This window comes from Onychostoma macrolepis, chromosome 02 (genome assembly GCF_012432095.1).
Source record: "Onychostoma macrolepis isolate SWU-2019 chromosome 02, ASM1243209v1, whole genome shotgun sequence".
NCBI classification, from domain to species: Eukaryota; Metazoa; Chordata; class Actinopteri; order Cypriniformes; family Cyprinidae; genus Onychostoma; species Onychostoma macrolepis.
Genome location: NC_081156.1, coordinates 28,764,227 through 28,789,893, shown reverse-complemented (window position 1 = coordinate 28,789,893; position 25,667 = coordinate 28,764,227). Strand labels below are relative to the sequence as shown.

The window sequence follows — 25,667 nt, the reverse complement described above, 5'->3', positions numbered from 1 at the left end:
ATGAGTGAATCTGTTGGTAATGTTATTTTCTATTACTTTCAGAAAAGAGTATTATGTTATGTAAGACTATGTGAAAAATAAAAACATGCTAAGTTTCCACAATTTATGATAGGCCTATATTAATCATTACCACTACCATGATTAAGTAAATCTATGGCTGAATTCAGAATAGCAAATGCTTCTCAATTACTCTAACTAGTGATAGTAATATGCTATGTGATTCAGCCTATCTAGCACCCAATCCCAAGTGACCCTTAGTGAAAAATAAATATACTTCATTGTATTTAAAATATTTATTTCATTATATTAATAGTAAAAATAGATTGATATGTCTATACTATTTGAAAATACACTCTAGATGTAGTTATTTTATGATTTCATCAAGCACAAACTTAGTGCACTACAAATTCATTTGTAAGATAGTATACTTTTTACAAATGCATTTGGGGAAGGATGAAAAAAATTAAACTAAAATAAATATATATATAATACATACAGGTGCATCTCAATAAATTAGAATGTTGTCAAATTGTGAAACTCGTGTATTAAGTAAATTCAGTGCACACAGACTGAAGTAGTTTAAGTCTTTGGTTCCTTTAATTGTGATGATTTTGGCTCACATTTAACAAAAACCCACCAATTCACTATCTCAACCAATTAGAATATGGTGACATGCCAATCAGCTAATCAACTCAAAACACCTGCAAAAGTTTCCTGAGCCTTCAAAATGGTCTCTCAGTTTGGTTCACTAGGTTACACAATCACCCAGGTGAAAAACAAGTACACTTCCATAATGTACTTAAAGTGCTCTATTTTCGCGCACTAATTTTGTACTTAATATACTAAAAATGATCCTTTAGTGCTTCTTAAGGTCAACTTAAGATCATCTAAGTGTACTCCACTGTGCTATTTTGAGACACCATGAATATGAACTAAAATGCACTTTTAACATACTATCTTTGTATTTAAAAAATGTATTTAGCTACCACTTGTAGTACACTTGAACCCATCTTTCATACACTAGTACACTCAAGTGTACTACAAGTGGTAGCTAAATACATTTTTTAAATACAAAGATAGTATGTTAAAAGTGCATTTTAGTTCATATTCATGGTGTCTCAAAATAGTACAGTTGAGTACACTTAGATGATCTTAAGTTGACCTTAAGAAGCACTAAAGGATTATTTTTAGTATATTAAGTACAAAATTAGGGCAAAAAAAAATAGAGCACTTTAAGTACATTATGGAAGTGCACTTGTTTTTCACCTGGGCATGGGGAAGACTGCTGATCTGACAGTTGTCCAGAAGACAATTATTGACACCCTTCAGAAGGAGGGTAAGCCACAAACATTCATTGCCAAAGAAGCTGGCTGTTCTGTACAGAGTGCTGTATCCAAGCATGTTAACAGAAAGTTGAGTGGAAGGAAAAAGTGTGGAAGAAAAAGATAAACAACCAACCGAGAGAACCGCAGCCTTATGAGGGTTGTCAAGCAAAATTGATTCAAGAATTTGGGTGAACTTCACAAGGAATGGACTGAGGCTGGGGTCAAGGCATCAAGAGCCACCACACACAGACGTGTCAAGGAATTTGGCTACAGTTGTCGTATTCCTCTTGTTAAGCCACTCCTGAACCACAGACAACGTCAGAGGCGTCTTACCGGGGCTGAGGAGAAGAACTGGACTGTTGCCCAGTGGTCCAAAGTCCTCTTTTCAGATGAGAGCAAGTTTTGTATTTCATTTGGAAACCAAGGTCCTAGAGTCTGGAGGAAGGGTGGAGAATCTCATAGCCCAAGCTGCTTGAAGTCCAGTGTTAAGTTTCCACAGTCTGTGATGATTTGGGGTGCGATGTCATCTGCTGGTGTTGGTCCATTGTGTTTTTTGAAAACCAAAGTCACTGCACCCGTTTACCAAGAAATTTTGGAGCACTTCATGCTTCCTTCTGCTGACCAGCTTTTTAAAGATGCTGATTTCATTTTCCAGCAGGATTTGGCACCTGCCCACACTGCCAAAAGCACCAAAAGTTGGTTAAATGACCATGGTGTTGGTGCTTGACTGGCCAGCAAACTCTCCAGACCTGAACCCCACAGAGAATCTATGGGGTACTGTCAAGAGGAAAATGAGAAACAAGAGACCAAAAAATGCAGATGAGCTGAAGGCCACTGTCAAAGAAAAGCAGTGCCACAAACTGATCACCTCCATGCCACGCCGAATTGAGGCAGTAATTAAAGCAAAAGAAGCCCCTACCAAGTATTGAGTACATATACAGTAAATGAACATACTTTCCAGAAGGCCAACAATTCACTAAAAAATTTTTTTTTTATTGGTCTTATGAAGTATTCTAATTGGTTGAGATAGTGAATTGGTGGGTTTTTGTTAAATGTGAGCCAAAATCATCACAATTAAAATAACCAAAGACTTAAACTACTTCAGTCTGTGTGCACTGAATTTATTTAATACACGAGTTTCACAATTTGAGTTGAATTACTGAAATAAATGAACTTTTCCACGACATTCTAATTTATTGAGATGCACCTGTATATCCAGGGAATGTCATCGAGCCCTTTCCTTGGGATTTGATGAGGTTGTCACTAGTACTGCTTTTCTTCTACATTAATTTCCTTGCTCATCCTTTAAAGTAAAATTTATGCAAATACTGCTGGTTCAGAGAGGCTGATAATTTTCCCTGACTACAGGTTGGAGCGCTGCAGACTTAGCAACTGTACATGCTGCTGTGAAATCTGTATTACATCGACTACAACAACTAGCAGGTGAATTTGACTCACATCTACAAATGAGTGAATCTGTTGGTAATGTTATTTTCTATTACTTTCATAAAAGAGTATTATGTTATGTAAGACTATGTGAAAAATAAAAACATGTGGTTTAGTCTTGACTTCTGGTCGTGAGTGACAGTGTTGGGGGATGGGAAATCTGTTGATTGTCGAGTGCCAAATAAACACAGAGTGTTTATTATGTATATAGAGTATATTTATTTAAGTTCTGATAACTTATACTGTTTTGTGCAGAATTGTGTTTTTCATGTTGAAGGATTTGTGCAATTGAGAAATATAAGCTTGTCTTACACTTATATTGTTATAGTAAAACTGTTTGTGCAAAATTTTTTAGCAAAAAAACCTAAAAAAAAAATTTCTCGAATGGGGCGCTCAGAGGGGTCTCGCCGGGAGTAATTCAATGTAGAACCGCCACTGCTCAGCAGTGACACAAACTGATCACCTCCATGCCACGCCGAATTGAGGCAGTAATTAAAGCAAAAGGAGCCCCTACCAAGTATTGAGTACATATACAGTAAATGAACATACTTTCCAGAAGGCCAACAATTCAATAAAAATGTTTTTTTTTTTTTTTATTGGTCTTATGAAGTATTCTAATTGGTTGAGATAGTGAATTGGTGGGTTTTTGCTAAATGTGAGCCAAAATCATCACAATTAAAAGAACCAAAGACTTAAACTACTTCAGCCTGTGTGCACTGAAATTATTTAATACACGAGTGTCACAATTTGAGTTGAATTACTGAAATAAATTTACTTTTCCACGACATTCTAATTTATTGAGATGCACCTGTATATCCAGGGAATGTCATCGAGCCCTTTCCTTGGGATTTGATGAGGTTGTCACTAGTACTGCTTTTCTTCTACATTAATTTCCTTGCACATGCTTTAAAGTAAAATTTATGCGAATACTGCTGGTTCAGAGAGGCTGATATTTTTCCCTGACTACAGGTTGGAGAGCTGCAGACTCAGCAACTGAACATGCTGCTGTGAAATCTGTATTACATCGACTACAACAACTAGCAGGTGAATTTGACTCGCATCTGCAAATGAGTGAATCTGTTGGTAATGTTATTTTCTATTACTTTCAGAAAAGAGTATTATGTTATGTAAGACTATGTGAAAAATAAAAACATGCTAAGTTTCCACAATTTATGATAGGCCTATATTAATCATTACCACTACCATGATTAAGTAAATCTATGGCTGAATTCAGAATAGCAAATGCTACTCAATTACTTACTAGTGAAAGTAATATGCTATGCGATTCAGCCTATCTAGCACCCAATCCCAAGTGACCCCTAGTGAAAAATAAATATACTTCATTGTATTTAAAATATTTATTTCATTATATTAATAGTAAAAATAGACTGATATGTCTATACTATTTGAAAATACACTCTAAATGTAGTTATTTTATGACTTCATCAAGCACAAACTTAGTGCACTACAAATTAATTTGTAAAATAGTATACTTTTTACAAATGCATTTGGGGAAGGATGAAATATATATATATATATATATATATATATATATCTTTAAGAAGGTACGCTGGCTAGGTTCTTAATTCCATCTACAACATGTTTGAAACTTGTTAAAAGTGATTTTCATAATGGTGATCTCTGAGCACAGAAAAATATTTTAAATATGACCTACAAACACACACACACACACACACCCATATAAACTAACTGGACAAAACCTTTGAAAGAGGATATCCACTTCATAACCCCGATGACATGTCCATGCTAACTCAGCCCAACAACTAGTCTCAGTATGAGATGAATGAGGCAACTCATCTTATGATCCTATAGATCAGGGTTCCTCAATTAGTTTTCGCCGAGGGCCGAATTCTGCCAACAATACCAAGCTAAAGGCCACTGACATATACAGTATATACACACACAGAGTGCCCTCCATAAGTATTGGAACAGTAAAGACAAAATTGCTCTGTTTGCTGTGGAGTCAAGACATTTGCAAATATGATTAAAAGATGAATATGAGACAAAACAAATTACAGAATGTCATATTTTATTATTAGCCGTTTCAACACATACATGTTTTGCCAAATAAAAAGGACAGCACTTTTAGAGTTTCTGATGGGGCTATAGCCCCCTCAAGCCCCACCCTGGCGCCGATGAATGATAGTGTGTATTACCACATAGACCAGCCATTAACGATCTGTCCGTCACGGACTGCGTCATTCACGCAGCCACACCAAAGCAAACAGGTGGAGAGCGAGACAGGGCAACTAGAACTGAGTTCAGAATTAAAATATACAGTTTATAGTTTATTTATATAAAAGGTATATTTGTGTATAAAGTTGGGTATCATCCCGGTCCCGCCCACTTCCGAGGACATTTTTCCTGTCCCGTCCCAATCACATGATTCGTAGCGATTTTGTTTCCCATCCCGCGGGATTCCCGTGACCAGTGGGAATCCCGAAAAAATGTCAGCCTCTAGTTCAGAGTTCATTTCAAGTGTGCTATTTGCATTTGGAATCTGTTGCTGTCAACTGTCAAGATAAGATCCAAAGAGCTGTCACTATCAGTGAAGCAAGCCATCATTAGGCTGAAAAAACAAAACAAACCCATCAGAGAGAGAGCAAAAACATTAGGTGTGGCCAAAACAACTGTTTGGAACATTCTTAAAAAGAAGGAACGCACCGGTGAACTCAGCAACACCAAAAGACCCGGAAGACCACGGAAAACAACTGTGGTGGATGACCGAAGAATTCTTTCCCTGGTGAAGAAAACACCCTTCACAACAGTTGGCCAGATCAAGAACACTCTCCAGGAGGTAGGTGTATGTGTGTCAAAGTCAACAATCAAGAGAAGACTTCACCAGAGTGAATACAGAGGGTTCACCACAAGATGTAAACCATTGGTGAGCCTCAAAAACAGGAAGGCCAGATTAGAGTTTTAAAAAAAGCCTTTACAGTTCTGGAACAACATCCTATGGACAGATGAGACCAAGATCAACTTGTACCAGAGTGATGGGAAGAGAAGAGTATGGAGAAGGAAAGGAACTGCTCATGATCCTAAGCATCAGTGAAGCGTGGTGGTAGTGTCATGGCGTGGGCATGTATGGCTGCCAGTGGAACTGGTTCTCTTGTATTTATTGATGATGTGACTGCTGACAAAAGCAGCAGGATGAATTCTGAAGTGTTTCGGGCAATATTATCTGCTCATATTCAGCCAAATGCTTCAGAACTCATTGGACGGCGCTTCACAGTGCAGATGGACAATGACCCAAAGCATACTGCAAAAGCAACCAAAGAGTTTTTGAAGGGAAAGAAGTGGACTGTTATGCAATGGCCAAGTCAATCACCTGACCTGAATCCGATTGAGCATGCATTTCACTTGCTGAAGACAAAACTGAAGGGAAAATGCCCCAAGAACAAGCAGGAACTGAAGACGGTTGCAGTAGAGGCCTGGCAGAGCATCACCAGGGATGAAACCCAGCGTCTGGTGATGTCTATGCGTTCCAGACTTCAGGCTGCAATTGACTGCAAAGGATTTGCAACCAAGTATTAAAAAGTGATTCATGATTTATTATTCTGTCCCATTACTTTTGGTCCCTTAACAAGTGGGAGGCACATATGCAAACTGTTGTAATTCCTACACCGTTCACCTGATTTGGATGTAAATACCCTCAAATTAAAGCTGACAGTCTGCAGTTAAAGCACATCTTCGTTTCATTTTAAATCTATTGTGGTGGTGTATAGAGCCAAAAATGTTAGAATTGTGTCAATGTCCCAATATTTATGGACCTGACTGTATTTGTCATTGCTATAGCTCTGATTGACTTCCTCTTTTCTTTTAGCATCCAAATTGATTGCTTTTCTCTCAGAGTCAGCTCCCTCATCTTCATCCTGGTTTGTGTGTGTCATCATCGAATGCAAGCTTCAGAATGCAGAAGCAATGGATATAACTGATACGACACATTCCCTGCTTTTAATATCTGAAGAATATGAAGAACACAGCTGGTCACTCAGAAAGACCTGTGAGGCAACTGTGCCAATACTTATGCTCACATCAGATAGTGGGATGAACTCTAAAAGTTCTGATCTTCTCAGCTGGTAAAACATCTATGTGTTGAAACACCAATAATAAAATGTGACATTCTGTAGTTTTGTCTCATATTCATCTTTTAATCATATTTACAGATTTCTTTACTCCACAGCAAACGGAGCAATTTTGTCTTCACTGTTCCAATACTTATGGAGGGCACCGTGTATATATATATATATATATATATATATATATATTAGGGGTGTCAACGTTAACGCATTAACGCATGCGATTAATCAAAAAATTTTAACGCGTTAATATTTTTTTAATGCAAATTAATCGTTTGATAAAGTTTGACCCCAACTTCTTCCCGTCATCGCAGCGCAGAAGGTTATCTATCATTGTGTGATGAGGGTACAGTGAACCCTCATCAGGGTAGCGGCACAAGTGGGCTATTATGAAAATACAGTCGCGGGAAAAATTACAGAGCCATGGGTTGCGTTTTTTTGGGGCTACTTTTATAATGCACCGCGGCCACCCAAGGTGTGTATAGACAAATAAAAATTAAAATAGATCCTTTTACTAATGTGTATTATACTTGGAATGTATACCTGGCAACTTAAGAACGGAGAGGTGGTTGTAACATCACAAACAACGTGAGTTTCAGTCAGAGCATACATGTTAAGGCTTTTACACAGCAGAAATAAACATGACAACAGCCACTATAGATTATATTAGATAATAAACACACGATTACGATAAGATATTTGTATGTGATTTTCTTGAGAGGAATGTGTACATCTGAAATGCTAATTTGAGCAGCCATATAAAAGGCTATAAATAGCATATTTTAACAACAGTAAATGACCAAATTCCACATGTGATCGTAAAAGGATGTTATTACAAACACTTGATGGTAGTTTGAAATGAGTTCTGAGTAAAAGTGCACTATTAATCTCATAAATTGTCTTATGAAGCATGATGCTAATATTAGCTCTAATGCACCTGCAGAAGTTACAGGTCCAATAATGCATTTTGTCATAATACTTCATGTAAGGTCGCAAGAAAATGTTTTGTTGTATTTATTTAGAAATACTTTTGATAATAGTTGGGTAAATGTCTACTGGGATTGAAACGATGTGGCTTGGTAAATGTTTTATTGCCAGTATAAAGGCTGAATAAAAACAAAAGAATAATGATAAAAGAATAATAAGGATTATGTCTCATACCTGGTGGAAGTGTGAAAGGTTCTGTTTCCTTAAACTAGTTTGTCATGTATTTCTTTATTTCAACACATTTACAGGTAAATCCTAGTATTTTAAATTTGTGATTAATCATGATTAATCACAGCCCATGACTGTGATTAACGCAATAAAAAATTTAATCGATTGACAGCACTAATATATATATATATATATATATATATATATATATATTCTTATTATTACAATTATTATATTACATTATATTATTATATTATATTGCTTTTGTTAAAATAGTCTCAAGATGGTCACAAGATAAATATTCACCCCCCCCCCCCCAGTAGTCTGTTTTATTCAAAAAATTATTAAATCTTTTTAAACTATTATTATTAATCCTTTTGATCTTTGATTAAAAACATCACAAACATCTAACCTTTCATTGGATAATAAGAATTTAAAATGGGGGAAATATCATTATGAAATAAATGTTTTTCTCAAATACATGTTGGACACAATTATTGGCACCCCTAGAAATTCTTATGAGTAAAATATCTCTGAAGTATATTCCCATTCATATTCACAATTTTGTGCAATCCAGAGTGATTATGAACATGAAATTATCCAGCCATGGCTTCCTGTTTCACAGAAATATAAATAGGAGGGAAAACAAAGCCCAAATTCCCTTAATCATCCATCACAATGAGAAAAACCAAAGAATATATTTCTGATGTGCAGCAAAAGATAATTGAGCTTCACAAATTAGTGAAGTGGCTTTAAGAAAAGAGCTAGAGCATTGAAAATTCCCATTTCCACCATTAGGACAATAATTAAGAATTTCCAATCAACATAAAATGTTACGAAACTGCCTGGAAGAGGACGTGAGTCTATATCGTCCTAATGCACGGTGAGAAGGAGAGTTTGAGTGGTTAAAGACTCTCCAAGGACCACAGCTGGAGAATTGCAGAAAATAGTTGAGTCTCGGGGTCAGAAAACCTTAAAAAAATTGTCAAACAGCACCTACATCACCACATGTTGTTTGGGAGGGTTTCAAGAATAATTCTCCTAGCTCATTCAAAAACATATAACTCCAGCATATATTTTATAATGGGCCATGTTTGGATCTTCCAACCGTACAATAATCCAAACACAAACCTAAAAAAAACACAAACATGGGGTCACTGAGCACAAAACCAAGCTTCTGCTATGGCCATTCCAGTTCTCTGACCTGAACCCTATAGAAAATGAGTGGGGTGAACTGAAGAGAAGCACCAACATGGAGCTGGGAATCTAAAGGGTCTGGAGTGATTCTGGATGAAGGAATGGTCTCTGATCTATTGTCAGGTGTTCTCTAACCTCATCAGGCATTATAGGAGAAAATTTAGAGCTGTTAAACTGGCAAATGGAGGTTTCAAAAAGTATTGAATAAAAGGGTGCCGTTAATTGTGGCCAATGTATATTAGAGAAAAACATTTATTTTATAATGATATTTCCCCCCATTTGGAATTCTTATTATCCAATGAAAGGTTAGATTTTTGTGAATTTAAAAAAAATAAAAGATCAAAAGGATTAACAATGCAGATTAATTTTCACAGCCTTCTTTGATCATATTTACCAAGGGTGCCGATATTTTTGGCCATGACTGTAGGCTACAGGATGTTCAGGGACATAAAGGCTGATAAGTCAGTCTCTCCTCACCATACTTTCACAAACTCAGTAGAGTGCACACTATTGGGAATCTGTGTTGCAGATTTTTCAGAAGAAACCCTTAGAGTCTAGAAACTCATTGCAGCTAAAGACACAAGTCTCACCATGTATTTCAAATTCGAGAATGATTAAATTTTTTAGATGATGTTGTGTAATTTTTATTTATTTTTTTCCCAGATGAGACTTTCTTTTTGGGCAAACCAAAGAAAGTGAGAGGTATGAATTGAAACATCCAGTATGTTTCTGTTAACAGGTGCTGCAAGGGCAGAGTTTCCAAACGCAACTTTTGCCTGCAGCACAAATGTAACAATAATGTAACCCAGGTGTATTGACTTCAGAAAGCTCAATTCACAAACCATCAAAGATGCATATGCCCTGCCGAATCTGGAGGAAGTTTTTTCAGTGTTGACCGGTTCAAGATGGTTCTCTGTCCTTGACTTAAAATCGGGATATTATCAGATTGAGATGGAGGAAGCTGACAAGTGTAAGACTGCCTTTGTGTGTCCCCTGGGGTTCTGGGAGTTTAATAGAATGCCCCAGGGGATCACCAACGCCCCAAGTACGTTTCAAAGGCTGATGGAGCGATGCATGGGTGATTTGAATAGGAAGGAGGTGTTGGTCTTCATCGACGATCTGATCATTTTCTCTGAAAGTTTGGAAGAGCACGAATCGAGGCTGTTGCACGTTTTAAAACGGCTCAAGGAATATGGACTAAAGCTGTCACCTGAAAAGTGCAAGTTTTTCCAGACTTCTGTTCGATACCTTGGTCATATTGTATCTGAGAATGGAGTGGAGACAGATCCGGTGAAAATCGAGGCCCTTAAAACCTGGCCAAGGCCTAGGAACCTCAAGGAATTAAGATCCTTCCTGGGGTTTTCTGGATACTACAGGAGGTTCATTCAGGATTATTCTAAGATAATCAAATCCCTTAATGACCTCACAGTAGGGTATCCACCTCTTCGAAAAGGTCAGAGACAAGGGAACGAGAGCAAACAGTATCTTGACCCAAAAAAAGAGTTTGGGGACAGATGGAATCAGTCTTGTCAACAAGCCTTTGAGATGATCATTGAGAAACTCACCTCTGCACCTGTCTTGGGATTTGCAGATCCAAAGCTTCCTTACATTCTGCATACTGACGCCAGTACCACTGGGCTCGGGGCAGCCTTATATCAGAAACAAGAAGGACAAATGCGGGTGATCGCCTTCGCTAGCAGAGGGTTGACGAGATGTGAAACTAGGTATCCAGCTCACAAGCTAGAATTTCTGGCTCTTAAATGGGCAGTTACGTCGAAGTTCAGTGATTACCTATACGGAGCGGAATTTGTGGTTGTAACGGATAGCAACCCTTTGACTTACATTCTGACGTCTGCGAAGCTGGATGCTACCAGTTATCGTTGGTTGTCAAGTCTGTCCACCTACGATTTCAAGCTCCAGTACAGGGCTGGAAGTCAGAATTGTGACGCGGATGGGCTTTCTAGACGACCACATGGCGAGCTCTTGGATGACCCTGCATCCCAGAAAGAGAGGGAGAGGATAAAACAGTTTACCCTTCATCATTTAGATGAATCTGGAAGTGAAGGTTCTGTTATCCTGCCAGAAGCCATAAAAGCCATCTGCGACAGACATCAAATTGGAGAGTTCCCGGGTGAATGCGAATTGTCCAATCCTGATGAGTTTGAACAGGAGAATGAGCATGGTCTTCCGGTTATTCCTTACCCGTCCAATGAGGAGTTGAGAAAGCAGCAGAGGATGGATCCTGAACTTAAAGTCATCATTGATTGTTTGGAGCTGAATGAGAAGCCTTCCACTCCAAAGGATCAGTCTCTCGCTACTGCCTTGTGGATAAGGGAGTGGAACCGGTTAGAATTAAGAGATGGATTGCTTTACAGGAAGAGGCAAGATCAAGGAAGCACACACTATCAGTTAGCCTTACCTGTGGCTTTGCGAGGAACAGTGTTGAGGAGCCTTCATGATGATATGGGGCACATGGGCATGGAAAGGACTCTTGACCTTGTCAGGACCAGATTCTTTTGGCCAAAAATGTCATCATCTGTGGAAGAGAAGATTAAGACATGTGAGAGATGTGTACGTAGGAAAGCGTTTCCAGAGAAAGCAGCGGAAATGGTGAACATCAAGACTACCAGACCGTTGGAGTTGGTCTGTATGGACTTCTTGTCCTTGGAGCCAGATAAAAGTAACACCAAAGATATATTAGTCATTACAGACCACTTCACCAAATATGCCGTGGCTGTGCCTACCCGAAACCAGAAGGCGCAAACTGTGGCTAGATGCTTATGGGAAAACTTCCTAGTACATTATGGATTTCCGGAAAGACTGCACAGCGATCAAGGACCGGATTTCGAGTCACGTCTGATCAAAGAGCTGTGTCACATTGTAGGCATACACAAAGTGAGAACTACTCCTTACCACCCGAGAGGAAATCCGGTGGAGAGATTCAATAGAACCCTTCTCCAGATGTTGGGTACTCTTGAGAACAAAAAGAAGTCCTGCTGGAAGGAGTATGTGAAGCCTTTGGTGCATGCTTACAATTGCACTCGAAATGATGTGACGGGATATACTCCCTATGAACTAATGTTTGGTAGACAGCCCAGGCTGCCAGTTGATTTGGCCTTTGGCCTGCCAGTGAATGGATCTACCAAGTCTCACTCTCAATATGTGAGGGATCTGAAAGAGGGTTTAAGGGAGAGCTATGAGATTGCCATCAAGAATGCTGCAAAAGTGGCTCAACGTAACAAGCGCAGGTTTGACAGACATGTGGTGGTTTCTATTCTCGATGTGGGAGATAGAGTCCTTGTACGGAATTTGAGACTGAGAGGCAAGAACAAGCTGGCAGACAAATGGGAGCCAGATGTCTATATAGTCGTCCAGAGAGTTGGAGATCTCCCAGTGTATGTAGTCCAGCCTGAAGGAAAGAATGGTCCAGTTCGCACTTTACATCGCGACTTACTTCGGCCTTGTGGTTTTTTATCTGTGAATGAAATTGAAGAGTCAGGTCCTCCAAAGGTACAACATAAGCCTAGAACCAGATCTAACTCAGCTCTAGAAGCTGCTCACCAAGAACATCTAATGAGCGATCAGTCAGAATCTGATGACGACGACTCCCTTCATATCAGAAATTCAAGACGCCAGTTGGAATTCATTACAACTGTTTTACCTTCTTCAGGAAGTCCCATGGTCGAAAAGAACTTACCTGGTGTGGAGCCCATTGAACCATCCTCTGTTGTGGTAAACCCTGTAAAAGGAACCTTACCTGAAGCAGAGTCCGTTGAATCCCCTTCTGCTGTCGTAAACTCGGAAAGGGAAACCTTACTTGACACTAGACTAGAAGAAGAGTTAACGGATAATCAACAAGATAATGACAATGAGAATCACTTACCTGTGGTGAACCCTGTTGATTTCAACACCTATGGAGTTGAGTCTGTAAAAGATGGAAATATGGCTGAAGTGGAGACCAGCAGAGTACTGGAATTAGACCCTGTGGGTGAAGAAGTTCAATCAAGTGACCAACCAGTCATGGATGATGACCTAGGCGCCAGTGGCCCTAGACGCTCTAAAAGGCAGTGTGGACCTCCTAATAAACTTGAGTATCATAAACTAGGAAATCCTTTGACACTGGTCATCCAGTCCCTACTACAAGGTTTGAACTCTGCCTTTACCACTTCATTGGAAGAACCAACAGCCACCAGTGATCAGCCCTTTGATGTACCAGATGCTTTCCCCACTGTAGTAACAATTCAACCCCTTGCATGCCCGAGGACGTGCCTGAATTCAAGGGGGGAAGGTGTAACCCAGGTTACTAGTGGGTAGTAGCAGAGACAGAATAATAGCGCAAATAAAAACATCAAAAGGATGAAAAGTACTGCCAGAATAAATATGTACCTGTGATTTAATACATTATTTATGAACAATAAATATAAATGTAAAGTATTGAGGATTATAATCACATCCAATGAAATCGCGTTTTGAATGACGTCATTACGTTTTCCGCTACCGCGGCAATTTTACAACGCAGTGCGTTCTAGATCCTTCTTTTCTCCGTGAACTTGAGATGAGAGCAGATGTCTGTCGCTGTTCCAGGAGATTCAGTGCTCAGAATTTAATATAAAAGACGACTGAGAGAAAAGCAGATCGTGTCTGAGAGTGATATCTTCAAACGTGTACCATCGGGAGTTTTCCTGCTTCATATGTATATTGAATGAGTTTCCTTGGCCAGGTTTTTTTCTCCTGCTTTGTTTGGTTCCATGTGATGTTCTGTTGACGTTCAGCTGCTGAACGTGGTCTGCTCTGGATGTGAATCGAGTGAAGTGTGAACCCTTCCTGGATTGTGACCTGTCTCAACTCTCTCCTGTGTCTGTAACGGTGGAGTTGGACTGGCGAGCCGCCCATTAACTGAACCCTGTAAACATTCCTGTTTTGAAAGAACACCGTAATTGAACTTGTACATCTTCAAATGGTAGGAGTGAAATTTCGTATCACACTTATTTCGGCATAGACTTTAGAGACTTCAGATTTCATCGATTCCTGGACTGAATTTGTGAACTGATTTTTTTTTTTTTTTTTTTATCACTTCCTCAAAGAATCATTCTGAGTGTTCATCACGAGCATTGGACTCTTGATCAATTTTGAAGTGTTCAGACTGAATGTAATTTTGTTTTGAGTTTTTTCAGAGGTTGTTATGAGTAAATGTTCAAAGTATTGAATAACTAAACTAAGAACAAATTTAAGAACACAACCGTTAAAGAAGGGAAAATATTGATTACATTCTTGATGATGAATATCTTTAAGAATTAACTTGGTGAATTTGCTATCAACAAAGAAAAGAAAAACAGAAGGGATGAGTGATATTACCATAAAACCTGTAAGGAAAGAAAACGGTACAAATCGTTACTATTGAATGTAAACTAAACTGAGGTCATTGTACACTGCATATTATATTTTTTTAATTATTTTTGTGGTCCTTGTTAAAATATAATCTCTTCTTATTCTTACCTCAAACCCCGTGTCTGAGTTGATCACTGCTGTCGCACCATCTCTCTCCTCGGACGAATCTAAACCGCTGAGCTTACTGGTCCATTGATAAAATAACTTGCAAGATATTCGGGTGTCACGGGTTACAATGAGGAATTTGCAAATAAAACAATTTAATTTGTTAAATATTGAAGTAATACTCTGTTGACCTGTTATGTTTAAATGTACAATACAATACACTGTATTTGAGCTCTACTTGAGTATAAAAATAAAACAATTGTACTCATGCAGTACATTTAATAATTACAACCTTTACCTTTTCAATAATTTAACCAAGCTAAAGATATGTAATAAACAACAACATATAGTCAGTTTGAAATGGTGAAAAATGTTCACATACTTGATCAGGAGGTTTCTTTTAGTATATTCCTAATAGACTCCAATGCACCTGTGCTACACTCTTAAAAATAAAGGTTCCAAAAGGGGGTTTTCACAGCGATGCCATAGAAGAACCATTTTTGGTTCCCCAAAGAACATTTTAGTGAATGGTTCTTAAAATAACCATTTGAAGAAAATTTTAATAATCTAAAGAACCTTTTGTGGAATGAAAAGGTTCTGTGGGTGGTAAAGGTTCTTTGTGGAACCATTGATTGATTAAAGAACCTTTATTTTTAAGAGTGTAATACACTTTTCTTTCTATTAATGGTTCTTTAATGTCCCATTGCACTTTGAAATGTGGACTGCAGACCTTTGGCCTGTCAAAATATTATTAATCGAATTGTTAAAATGATCCTGACCATCCCTCCAAATTACACAAAAAATATAAATGTCAAATAATTTCAGAGACTTTAACTGCATGAAAAGTAACAAAAATGTATTAAAATAATTTCAATTCATGCGTCACATTTAAATCCGCAGCGTACTGCAAGATCTGCCAAACCGCCAAATCATTTAATTGCATTTTACATTAGGAGCAGTTGTGTAGTGAACACTCTTACAGTGTAATTGAATTGCAGTTGTAATGTCATGCATTACTCTGCATTTCAAATTTTAAATGCAAGACTACATATAGTTCCACTTTAGCACAAAGGTATATTTAATACAACTTTAGTTGAACATCAGCACTGCTTAAATGCGTTTACAACAAAATTAATTGTTCCAATTTAACAGTATACCAATTTATAGTGTGACACAAATACATTTAGTTATACTAAAGTATATACGAATAAATTGTGCTTAAGTATACTATTTTTTCACTAGGGACACAAGGTGCCAAATTGGTCATTCCAGACTAACTCATTTGTTTTTATTGAAAGGTGATTTACCACCAATATGTAACTTTTGTCAGATTCTTTTGTTAATAAAGCATATTTTGTTGGAATGTACACTGTAAAAAATTTTTTAAGGCAACCAGCTTCAGCAGATTTTTGAGTTTTCTCAACTTGTCATCTTAAGTTTATACAACAAAAATTTAGAATCTCCCACAAAATTAAGTTCATTAAACTCAAAATCTGCTGAAGCTGGTAAAAATTTTTTAAGTTCGCTCAACTTTTTTCTTTTTTTTTTTGTGTACTGTTTTAAATACCACTAGGCAACGTCTGTTTTTAAAACGGTTTCACCTGGAATATTCTAAAAATGGCAATAAAAGCAAACAAGCAAAGAAACAAACAAACCCAATCCCAAGTGTATTCAACCGCATTCCCACAAGTTTAAAGAAGTTTTGAGACATCACACCTTTGTCTGGGACAGCTTAGGCTCAAAACACTCAGAAATTATTCACTGTCTGTGAATGATTTTGCCTGTGGAACGTTTGGATTTGTTGACTTGTCTTTTCATGTTGCAGAGTCATATTCACTGGCTAGCAGTAGTGAGAAAAAAAAGTAATTTCATAGCTCCTTTAGTTTGTTAGTCATACAACTTTTGCTAGCAACTTCAAAGTAATTCTGACTGTTAACTATACTCATTTATAAAAACAATGTGTATAAGTATAGTAAATATATATTTACATTAAGTATTTTAAATTTTAAAGTGTCTATAGTATTTGTAACTACTGTATATAACATCTAAATAAGTGTGTGTTTGTGTGAAATGACCAAGTCAATGATATTTTCCAATGTTTTATGCTTTCTTTAGGGTACTTAAATTTGAAGTATCATACATTCTCGGATTGTTTAAAGTTTTGGAAAAATTATGAACTTCTATCTGATGAACATGTGGAACTAGCTGCCCGTTATACTGAACCAGTAATCATTCAGAGGAGCAAAGAGCAGACTGAGAAATACTGTCAAGAATATGTGAGGTCTGCACGCTTCTGGAACAGGAACATCATCTCAATTGTTATCAAATGACAAGAATCACAACATCAGAATAGAACAGCTGTTCAGTCCTGACTGTGATGGAATCACACCAAAAACTGTGATTCTTGTTGGTGATTCTGGAAGAGGAAATCCTTCATGTTAGAGAAGATCATGTTGGACTGGGCATCTGGAGAACTTTACTCTGAAAACTTTGATGTAGTTTTTCTTCTGAAGTTTGATGAGCTGAAGTGTATTTCTGACGAGATTAGCTTGAATCAGCTCTTGAGCTGGAGCTGCAGTTTAACATCAGATCAGATCTCACAGATACTGGAGTTAACACCAGAGAAAGTCCTTTACCTCATTGATGGATTGGATGAGTTCTCATTCGATCCACACATTCAAATTTCATCGCCCACTGATCCATCCCAGAAAGCCCCAATTATGGACATCCTTAACTGCCTGCTGAGGGATCTCTTGTTACTTGAGTCATCTGTGATTGTCACCATTAGATATACAGCTGCTGCTGAATTAAGCAATCTGTTTAAAAGACCTCAGCGTTTCACCGAGACCATGGGTTTCTCTGAGAGAGGGGTGCAGGAGTACTTCCAGAAGTTTTTTCAGGATGAGCAGCTCTTCAGGAAAACATATGAGAGTGTGAAGATAAATGAAAGCCTCCTGACTGCCTGCTCTGTGCCTTTGCTGTGTTGGATGGTCTGTTTTTGTCTGAAGAAACACTTCACAGATGATGATCATGTGATGAGAGAACTAAAGACAACCACCTCCATATATGTGCACTTTGTGTCCACTCTACTGGAGCATCATGACCAGAGTCAGTCTGTCCTCAGGAGTCTGGGTCAGCTGGCAGAGGAAGGGGTCAAGAAGCAACAAGTCCTTTTTGATGAAAAGAGTGTGGTCAAGACTTGCTTAAATCCTGCTACTACTCTATTCTTGTATAAACATGAATCATTTTTCAAGTTTATACATTTCCGTTTTCAGGAATTCTTCACTGCTCTTTATTATGTCTTGCTGGAAGAAAAAGAGACCTGGTGGAAAGTCAGTGAGCTGTTTAACTTGATGGAATCAGAGGCTGTAATTTACAGGTCATCTCCAATTTTTAGAGGTAGACTATCAAATCCCATCCCTTCAGTCATAATGTTTCTCTGTGGTCTCTTTAATGAGAAGATAAGCAGCTCACTCTTTGAAAAGATGAAGTCAACTGTTCCTCACACCATAAAACTGAAGAAAAAGCTGATGGAAATTATTCCTGCAATGACACGGCAGTATGGATTAGAGTTATTTGCTCTCCACTGTCTGTATGAGTTCCAGGATGAGAGATTTGTCAGTGAAGCTCTGAAAACACACAGGTTCATGGATCTGTCTAACATTTCTCTGAGGAGCACAGACTGTTGGGTGCTGCTGTACTGTCTTCAGTGCTGTCCACACATCAGAGACCTGAACCTCATGTACTGTGATTTAACAGCCGAGAAACTCAAGATTCTTCAGCCAGTGCTCTGTATGTGTCAGACTCTGAGGTCAGTGTGTTTGCATGGAGAGACACTCTTTTTAACATAAAATGTAGATTTTAAATTAAATCTTTTTGTTGTTGTTGTATGCACTTGCAATTGTTTTTTGCACCTGCAATTGTTTGTCTATTTTTGTCAGTGACGTGACATTTTCAGCATCAACAGAAACATGATATTTCTATGCACATGCAAGAGTTTTCCTTTTCTTTATTTGTCAGATATTTGTTGTCCTTTTATTTATTTACCCATATATCATGTTTATGTCACAGCCTATGTTAATAAAACATTTTGTAAAACATTTAACATTAAATAATATAAATGTTAATATATTATATTAATATACATTTTTTTGTTTTTGACTCAAGGTTGTCAGTAGAGCATCTGTCAGAAGTTGGAGATTTGATCCAGATACTTGGTGAAGCAAAAATCTTGAGAAGGCTGAAGTAAATGTACTTATATTGCCATTTTAAATATAATGATGTACTAGTTGTTTATGTTATCTGTTCTTCTGACTTATAGAGTTCAGGAGGATGAATACAGTGCTAAGAGTCCCAGATGGTCACTTGACCTGTCAGTCACTCATGGAGATGTCTTGTAAGAAACTATTACACAATATAATCTTTCTTATCTACTTGATATCATTCACATTGAGTGTACAGTGCTGTTGTCAAATGTTCCTCTGCATCTCTTTGTCTGTTTCAGGTTGTCTTTGAGCTCCTCAGAGAAGAATCCTTCATTTCCAGCAGTCTTAAACATCAGTCTTACATGTCCACAATCAGAGATATCCAGCACTGACTGGACACTCTTCTTACAGAAACTCAGCAAGACAGGAAAAGTAGCAGAAGTGTATGAAAATATTAATTTTGGTTTTAATCAGTAGTCAGTAATCAGTAGATTTGCTGTTATTCAAACATGTTGTGGTCAAATATGTTTTTGCAGCTTTTCAGTTCTTGATGAGCATGTCAGTTTGCTGCTGTCTTCATTTCACTCTGTGGGTTTGAAGATGTTGGATCTAAAGCTGGTCGTTCTAAATAAGAGCTGGGCTTCTGGGATCATTTCCCTCGTCCAGACCTGCACCAGTCTACAGGAGCTCAGGTAAGAGGATTTGCATGAGTAAATGATGACTGACAGAACAGAATATGAATTACTGGATAGAGTATCCCTATAAATCTAAATGCAGTCAATCCACATTATAGATTTGTTCATCATAAATTATACTTACAATAAAACAATAAATCTCTTTCTCTATGCTGATCGAAAAGTCACTAACTCAATTTGAATGAATACAATTATTTTCTCTGAAAGCATAAATCCTTGTACAAAACACATTTTGATATTTGACATTTGACAATTTGATTTGTCTAACTTCAATATTTTAGTGTCAGTGTCACTGGATTGCTTTTGGAGGAGGGCCTCATGTTACTGAAGAAATCACTGACGGATCCACACTGCTCTGTGATCATTGAAGGGTTTGTGTGCTTAATAGATGTGCATTTGACTTTATCCTGTGAGGAAGTTCAATTTATTTTAGTCACCAAAAAATAAGTTGCTTATACAGTGTAGATAGATTAATAAATAGATACATTATGAAGTATAAAATCCATGAAACCTCTATTACTAATAATATCATATCTACGGTGACCGGGACGGGCCCAGTTTAATGCGTAAACAAACCTACATGACCATAGCAACCCGGTATTATCAGCGATGGATAAAACATTTTTATTAACATTTAATTTAATATTTGTATATTATTATTATTAGGTTATATTAACTTGTTAGGGCTATATTTTTATATTTATTTCATATAAATATATTTTATTTCCCCTTTCAATTCGTGTATCTCTTTAATTAACGTTCTGTATAATTATGCTATTTGCTACCATATATTTTGCAAATACTTTAAACGCCTGACAATTATACCAATACTATATTATTGTAGGCAATTTATGCCAGTGCATGATGATAAATGAGCGTATTGTTTTTTCATTTACAAATGAAACTACGTGAATGATTAATTCCTCAACGAAACACTAGGCAGTAGGCTTTAATATTAATAATTATTAATTTGCAGGAAAAAAATATATATATATATATATATATATATTCAACATTTAAACTGCATTTCCAATAGGCTATAAATTCCAGTCAGCATAATCAAAGCATTATGTCGAGCATTTACAGTAGGCTTATTTACAAAACTGGTCAGAATGTTATGTAAAGAGATAGAAATGAAGGGAAAAATGAATAAAAAAATAATAATAGGCTAATAATAATGATAATACTAGCTATTAATAATATACAAATATTACGGAAAAAGACGATCAGGTAATGGACACACACAGCTAGCAAGACTGTGGGATGGATAAAAATGAGATTCCTGTCAGAATGACGTAGTTCTGTACAGGCCCCTCCCACGACAGTTGATTGACAGGGCCGTCTTACCTTAGACCCGCCCTTAGTGAGCTGTGAGCTGTCCACCATTGTGTCGACTCCGGTGCAGGGGAAGACAAGAATGACTCCGGTAACACTTTAGAATACTGATCCTTTGTTAATGAATAACTACACAGGAACAAGTGACTAATGCACTATTAACATTGTAGTAACTACTATTACCTAACAAGAAACTCTGATTATATGATTTAGTAAGTAATAGTGCTCAGTTGAAACTGGTAGTTCACTATTAGCTAATCAATGACTACTATTTTTTATATATATATCCTGGAGAACTACTAAGAACTACTGTATACAGGTTCATAATTAATGTGAATTATGCATAATGTATAATTCATTCTAAAATGAAGATCATGGTAACCCACTAGTAATGACTTAAGAATGATCAAATCCTTCTAAAGGAACTACTAATTACTTGGATCAGTATTCTAAAGTGAAAAGCATCATAACTCCCTAATATTGACTGACGTCATTGTAAGCTTTTGAATATATGTAAGGTTTTGCATAGTAACGAATCATGTGTTACTGCATTCTTCTGAATAAATGACTAATTATTTGGAATAATTAAAGTAATTACTTACTAAAAAAAAAAGTGAAGATCACGGTAACCCACTACTAATGATTTAAGTGTTACCAAATCTAGCTAAATGAATTACTAACCAAAACCTTACAAAAATCTCAAAAGTTTACTATGACTTCAGTAATTACTAGGGAGTTATCATGATCTTCACTTTAGAATACTGATCCAAATAATTAGTAATTCCTTCAGAGGAATTTGGTAATACTTGGTAATACTGGTCATTACTAATGGGTTACCATGACCTTTACTTTAGAAATAATTATACATTATGTATTCATATTAATTATGAACCTGTATACAGTAGTTCTTAGGGAGGTATGAAAAGATAATAGTGCTAAAGTCGAATGTGGTAGTCCACTGTTAGCTAATCAGTAACTATCACTTACTAATTCATTAATCAGAGTTTCTTGTTAGTTACTAGTATTTACTAGAGTGCTAATATTGCGTTACTCATGTGTTCTTGTGTGGTTATTCATTAATGATGGAACAATATTCTAAATTGTTACCATGACACAGATTAAGCGATTTAGGCGTTTTGTTGTTGGATGTAATAACGATCATAGCAGTCGTCATTTACTCCTGACGTCTGAGCTGCTGAAGACGCAGAGGATTAACGTTACTTTCATTTTTGAAGGGAATGCGCCGATCCCAATCTGCCTAAATGCAATTATGCTTGCGCGAATCATTCGTGATCCAGCTTCATCTACTAAAGAAGCGAGTATAACGTTTTTTATGTTTTTGCAAATTGCCTTTCCTAATAATGTGATAGTTAGCAAGTTTCATGGCTGAAGTTTACAGTCTGCTCGTCACCTCACGGAAGAGAGGGGCGGGGTGAGCAGAGCTCATTAGCATTTAAAACAACATGGACTAGAACAGTGTGCTGAAAACAGAGCTGATTTTGACAGGGGAAAAAGGGTGTTTTTTTACACTACCATTGAAAAAATTTTAACCAAAGTATGTTATAGACTTTTCATTAAGACCCTAAAGAATCATATCAACTTGTGATAAATGGGCATCCGATGACCCCTTTAATATATACACTCAACATATTGGTACAAACCTAACAAAAACATGTGTTCCTACATAAGACAGAAAAGCATATCGGTGATATATTTTGCATCTTTTTATTTATTCTGGTTTCCTCCATTGTTATCAAGGAGGAAGTGCAGCAAACCCACAGTAGATAACTGGAGTTACAGCTGTAATGAGAAAGTGGAGATTCACTTCAAACCAAAAGTTTTGAAAAAGCTGGAAGAGTAAGATTTTTTTATTTCATTTTTTTTTCATAATTTTATCTTTCATACATAAGTAATTTAATTTATCATTATCTCTATTCTCTAGGCTGACCATCTCTAAGCCTAGCCCGCCTGGACTGAATCTTCAGCCGCTCCCAGTGTGTCAGTCTTGTGTTCACATTGTTGACTCTGATCAGTGGGTTCAGGTGGAGCCGTCAGTCTGTACAGATGAAGGAGGGTCAGAGTTCAGGATCAGCACCCCGGCGGGTCGATTCGAGTGCAGCAGGACCAGAATGCGTTGGGTCTGTGCTGGTGACGTCACTCTCCAGTACCGTGCAGTGGATGGACGTTTCCTCAGAGAAGAGCTGGAGAGGCTTCAGTGTGAGCGAATTGGTCCTGTGATTGATGTGACAGTGATCTCAGGGAAACTGGAGGAGGCTCATCTGCCTCATTACGCCTGTTTAGCAGAGTCAGACCCCTCTCTCACAGAGGCTGTGAAGGTCGTCAGTGTTAAAGATGAGGGAATGTCCTTGGAATCAGTGGAGTTGACTCGTTTTCATGCCAAAATACTCCAACCATCTTTTTCTCCTGCAACATCAGTGCTTATCAAACTAGGGATAGCAGTGAAAGTTCACTGTGATCTACTGATCTTCATGACACACAAGAACCCCATCATTCTCCATGTGTATTTTTTCCCGATAGACTCAGTTTTTGAAGAAAAAATTAAAACAGAGGAAAAATCGAGTCATCAAATCAATCTTTCAAGACCTGAAACCCCACTGCAGATGAAGAAACAACACAGTCTTGAGGTTCCTGGTGCTTCTGTCCAACCCAAAGCAATCAAGCTAAGAGGAGACATCAAGCCAAACTTTTTTGAGGTCATACATCCTGTGGTTGATGACATCAATATGACTCTTAGCCGAGTGGATGATCAGAAATCAGTTTGGACTGCAACAATTTGCAAAGTTTTATTTGGATTCATGTTGGTTAATTCTGAATCTAATTTGTTTCAAACTGGACAAAAGCATAAGGCACAACAAGTGGCTGTCAACTTTGATAAAGTTCAGTTTTTTAATAGAAAATGGTGTGATCTTATTAAAATCATTGAGAATGTGAACACCATTGCAGACAAACTGCTTCAGAAGCAAATCATTCATGAAGAATTATATTCTGAAATCATACATCCAACTTCAACCAGTGAAGCCAGCATGAGGAAGATCTGCAGCACAGTGCGAAAAGGTAGTGACACTGTGAAAGAAACGTTCATCTCCATTCTTCTGGAAGAACATCCCAACCTTTTAAATCATCTGCCTTTACCTGAATCTTAACCTTTTTTGCTTGATGATTCATTTACATTTACATTTAATCATTTAGCAGACACTTTTATCCAAAGCGACGTACAAATGAGAACAATAGAAGCAATCAGACCATCGAGAGTGCAGCAGTATACAAGTGCCATGACAAGTCTCAGTTTGGTCAGCACAGTACACATAGCTAGTTTTTTTGTTTTTTTTAGAATATGTGTTAGTATTAGTTGGTCAGGTACTGGCGAAAAAGATGGCTAAAGACTCAGCTGTTGAATTCCACCAGCTGGGCACAGATTCAACATTGTATTTTATATGATTTGGAAAATTACATGTAAACTGCAGGTGACTAATGCACTCAATAGCTCACACAACTATAATGCAGCTTTTGAAAAAAAAAAAAGTAAATCATATTCATTGAATTAAAGCACATTCAAATGCTCTGCTTGCCTGTAAAAATGAGATTCAATCAACAAACTGTTGTGATACATTTTTTGTCTAATAAGAAAACTGAAAAAGGTGAAGGCCGAATATTTCTGTACAGGTTTTATTTCTAAACAGTTGTATTGTAAATGTTACTGCATCATCCACCTTGACATTTAAGGTAAATTTATAGTTCAACCACTTCTTTTATAAACTAAATGTGACATTACAAAAAATACAGTGATATTTTGTCACAACTACATATACTAACTGGAAGGCAACTAGTGGTAGTAACAATATTATTTAAATAAATACAAATAAACCTGCAGTTTTGTATCAAAAGATACATTTGTGTGAGTCATTTGTCGGGGCAATTTTAAATAACTCTCATCAGCATAAGAGACAAACTCGCTCAGTTGTCTCTCAAGAGTTTTATTCTTTGCAAAGAAGGTCAACAGTCATACAGACACACGCTCCTCCACCTTTAAACAATCTAGGCACTCAAGGTTACTCAAGGCCTGTGAGCGCATGATGAAGTCTTCATCCAGGACGGAGGGGCCACGGGGGGAGGAGGAGCCCACCTCTGATCATCCAGACGAGAACCCTGAGAGAGACAGAAAAGAAAATGAGATGAATGGATTTCCTTTTCTACAGCTGCTATTTTGCACTTGTTTTCTACTCTGAGTCAATTCAAACACATGGTCTCACCTGACACTTGTCAAAGAACTGGTCGTCAGGTTTGGTGGCGTCTGTGCTGGCCATGACCTGGCTAGGAGCTAGAATTGACAAGACAGTTGGCTCCTCCCATCCTGTATGGCACAACGCTGGTCATCCATCCTGTTGCTCTGGAATCGACTCAGCAAGTCAAAGAAACCCTCGTCTCCTAACATGTCAGTACTCCCATGCTGGGAGCAAAGAGGTCATAAGTTAAAACAAATGCCCTCTGAAGAACTGAGAACGCATACACAATTTTGCAACCAGTATTTTCAACTTATGAACTGTTCAGACCTTCATCAACTCTAGGTTCTCCTTACTGTGCCGTCGGCTCATCCTAGGTCTGGCTCCTGGAAAAACAACAAACCAGTTGAAAAGCTAAAATGCAATGGTCACATACCTTATTCCACTTATTAACCATACAGAAGAACTTGAGATA

The 25,667-nt window shown here is 37.5% G+C and overlaps 1 protein-coding gene across 1 annotated transcript; it reads left to right on the top strand.

Annotated features, from left to right (window-relative positions):
- Positions 1-24,489, top strand: LOC131528630 (NACHT, LRR and PYD domains-containing protein 1 homolog). Its single transcript, XM_058757920.1, is given in 13 exon segments — positions 1-16; positions 2,694-2,768; positions 3,741-3,815; positions 16,832-17,019; positions 17,021-17,141; positions 17,144-18,527; positions 18,884-18,961; positions 19,038-19,112; positions 19,221-19,364; positions 19,458-19,613; positions 19,898-19,987; positions 22,710-22,808; positions 22,894-24,489. Coding segments are annotated over 13 exon segments (3,723 nt in total). The 3' UTR covers positions 24,116-24,489.
- The last annotated feature ends 1,178 nt before the right edge of the window (positions 24,490-25,667 follow it).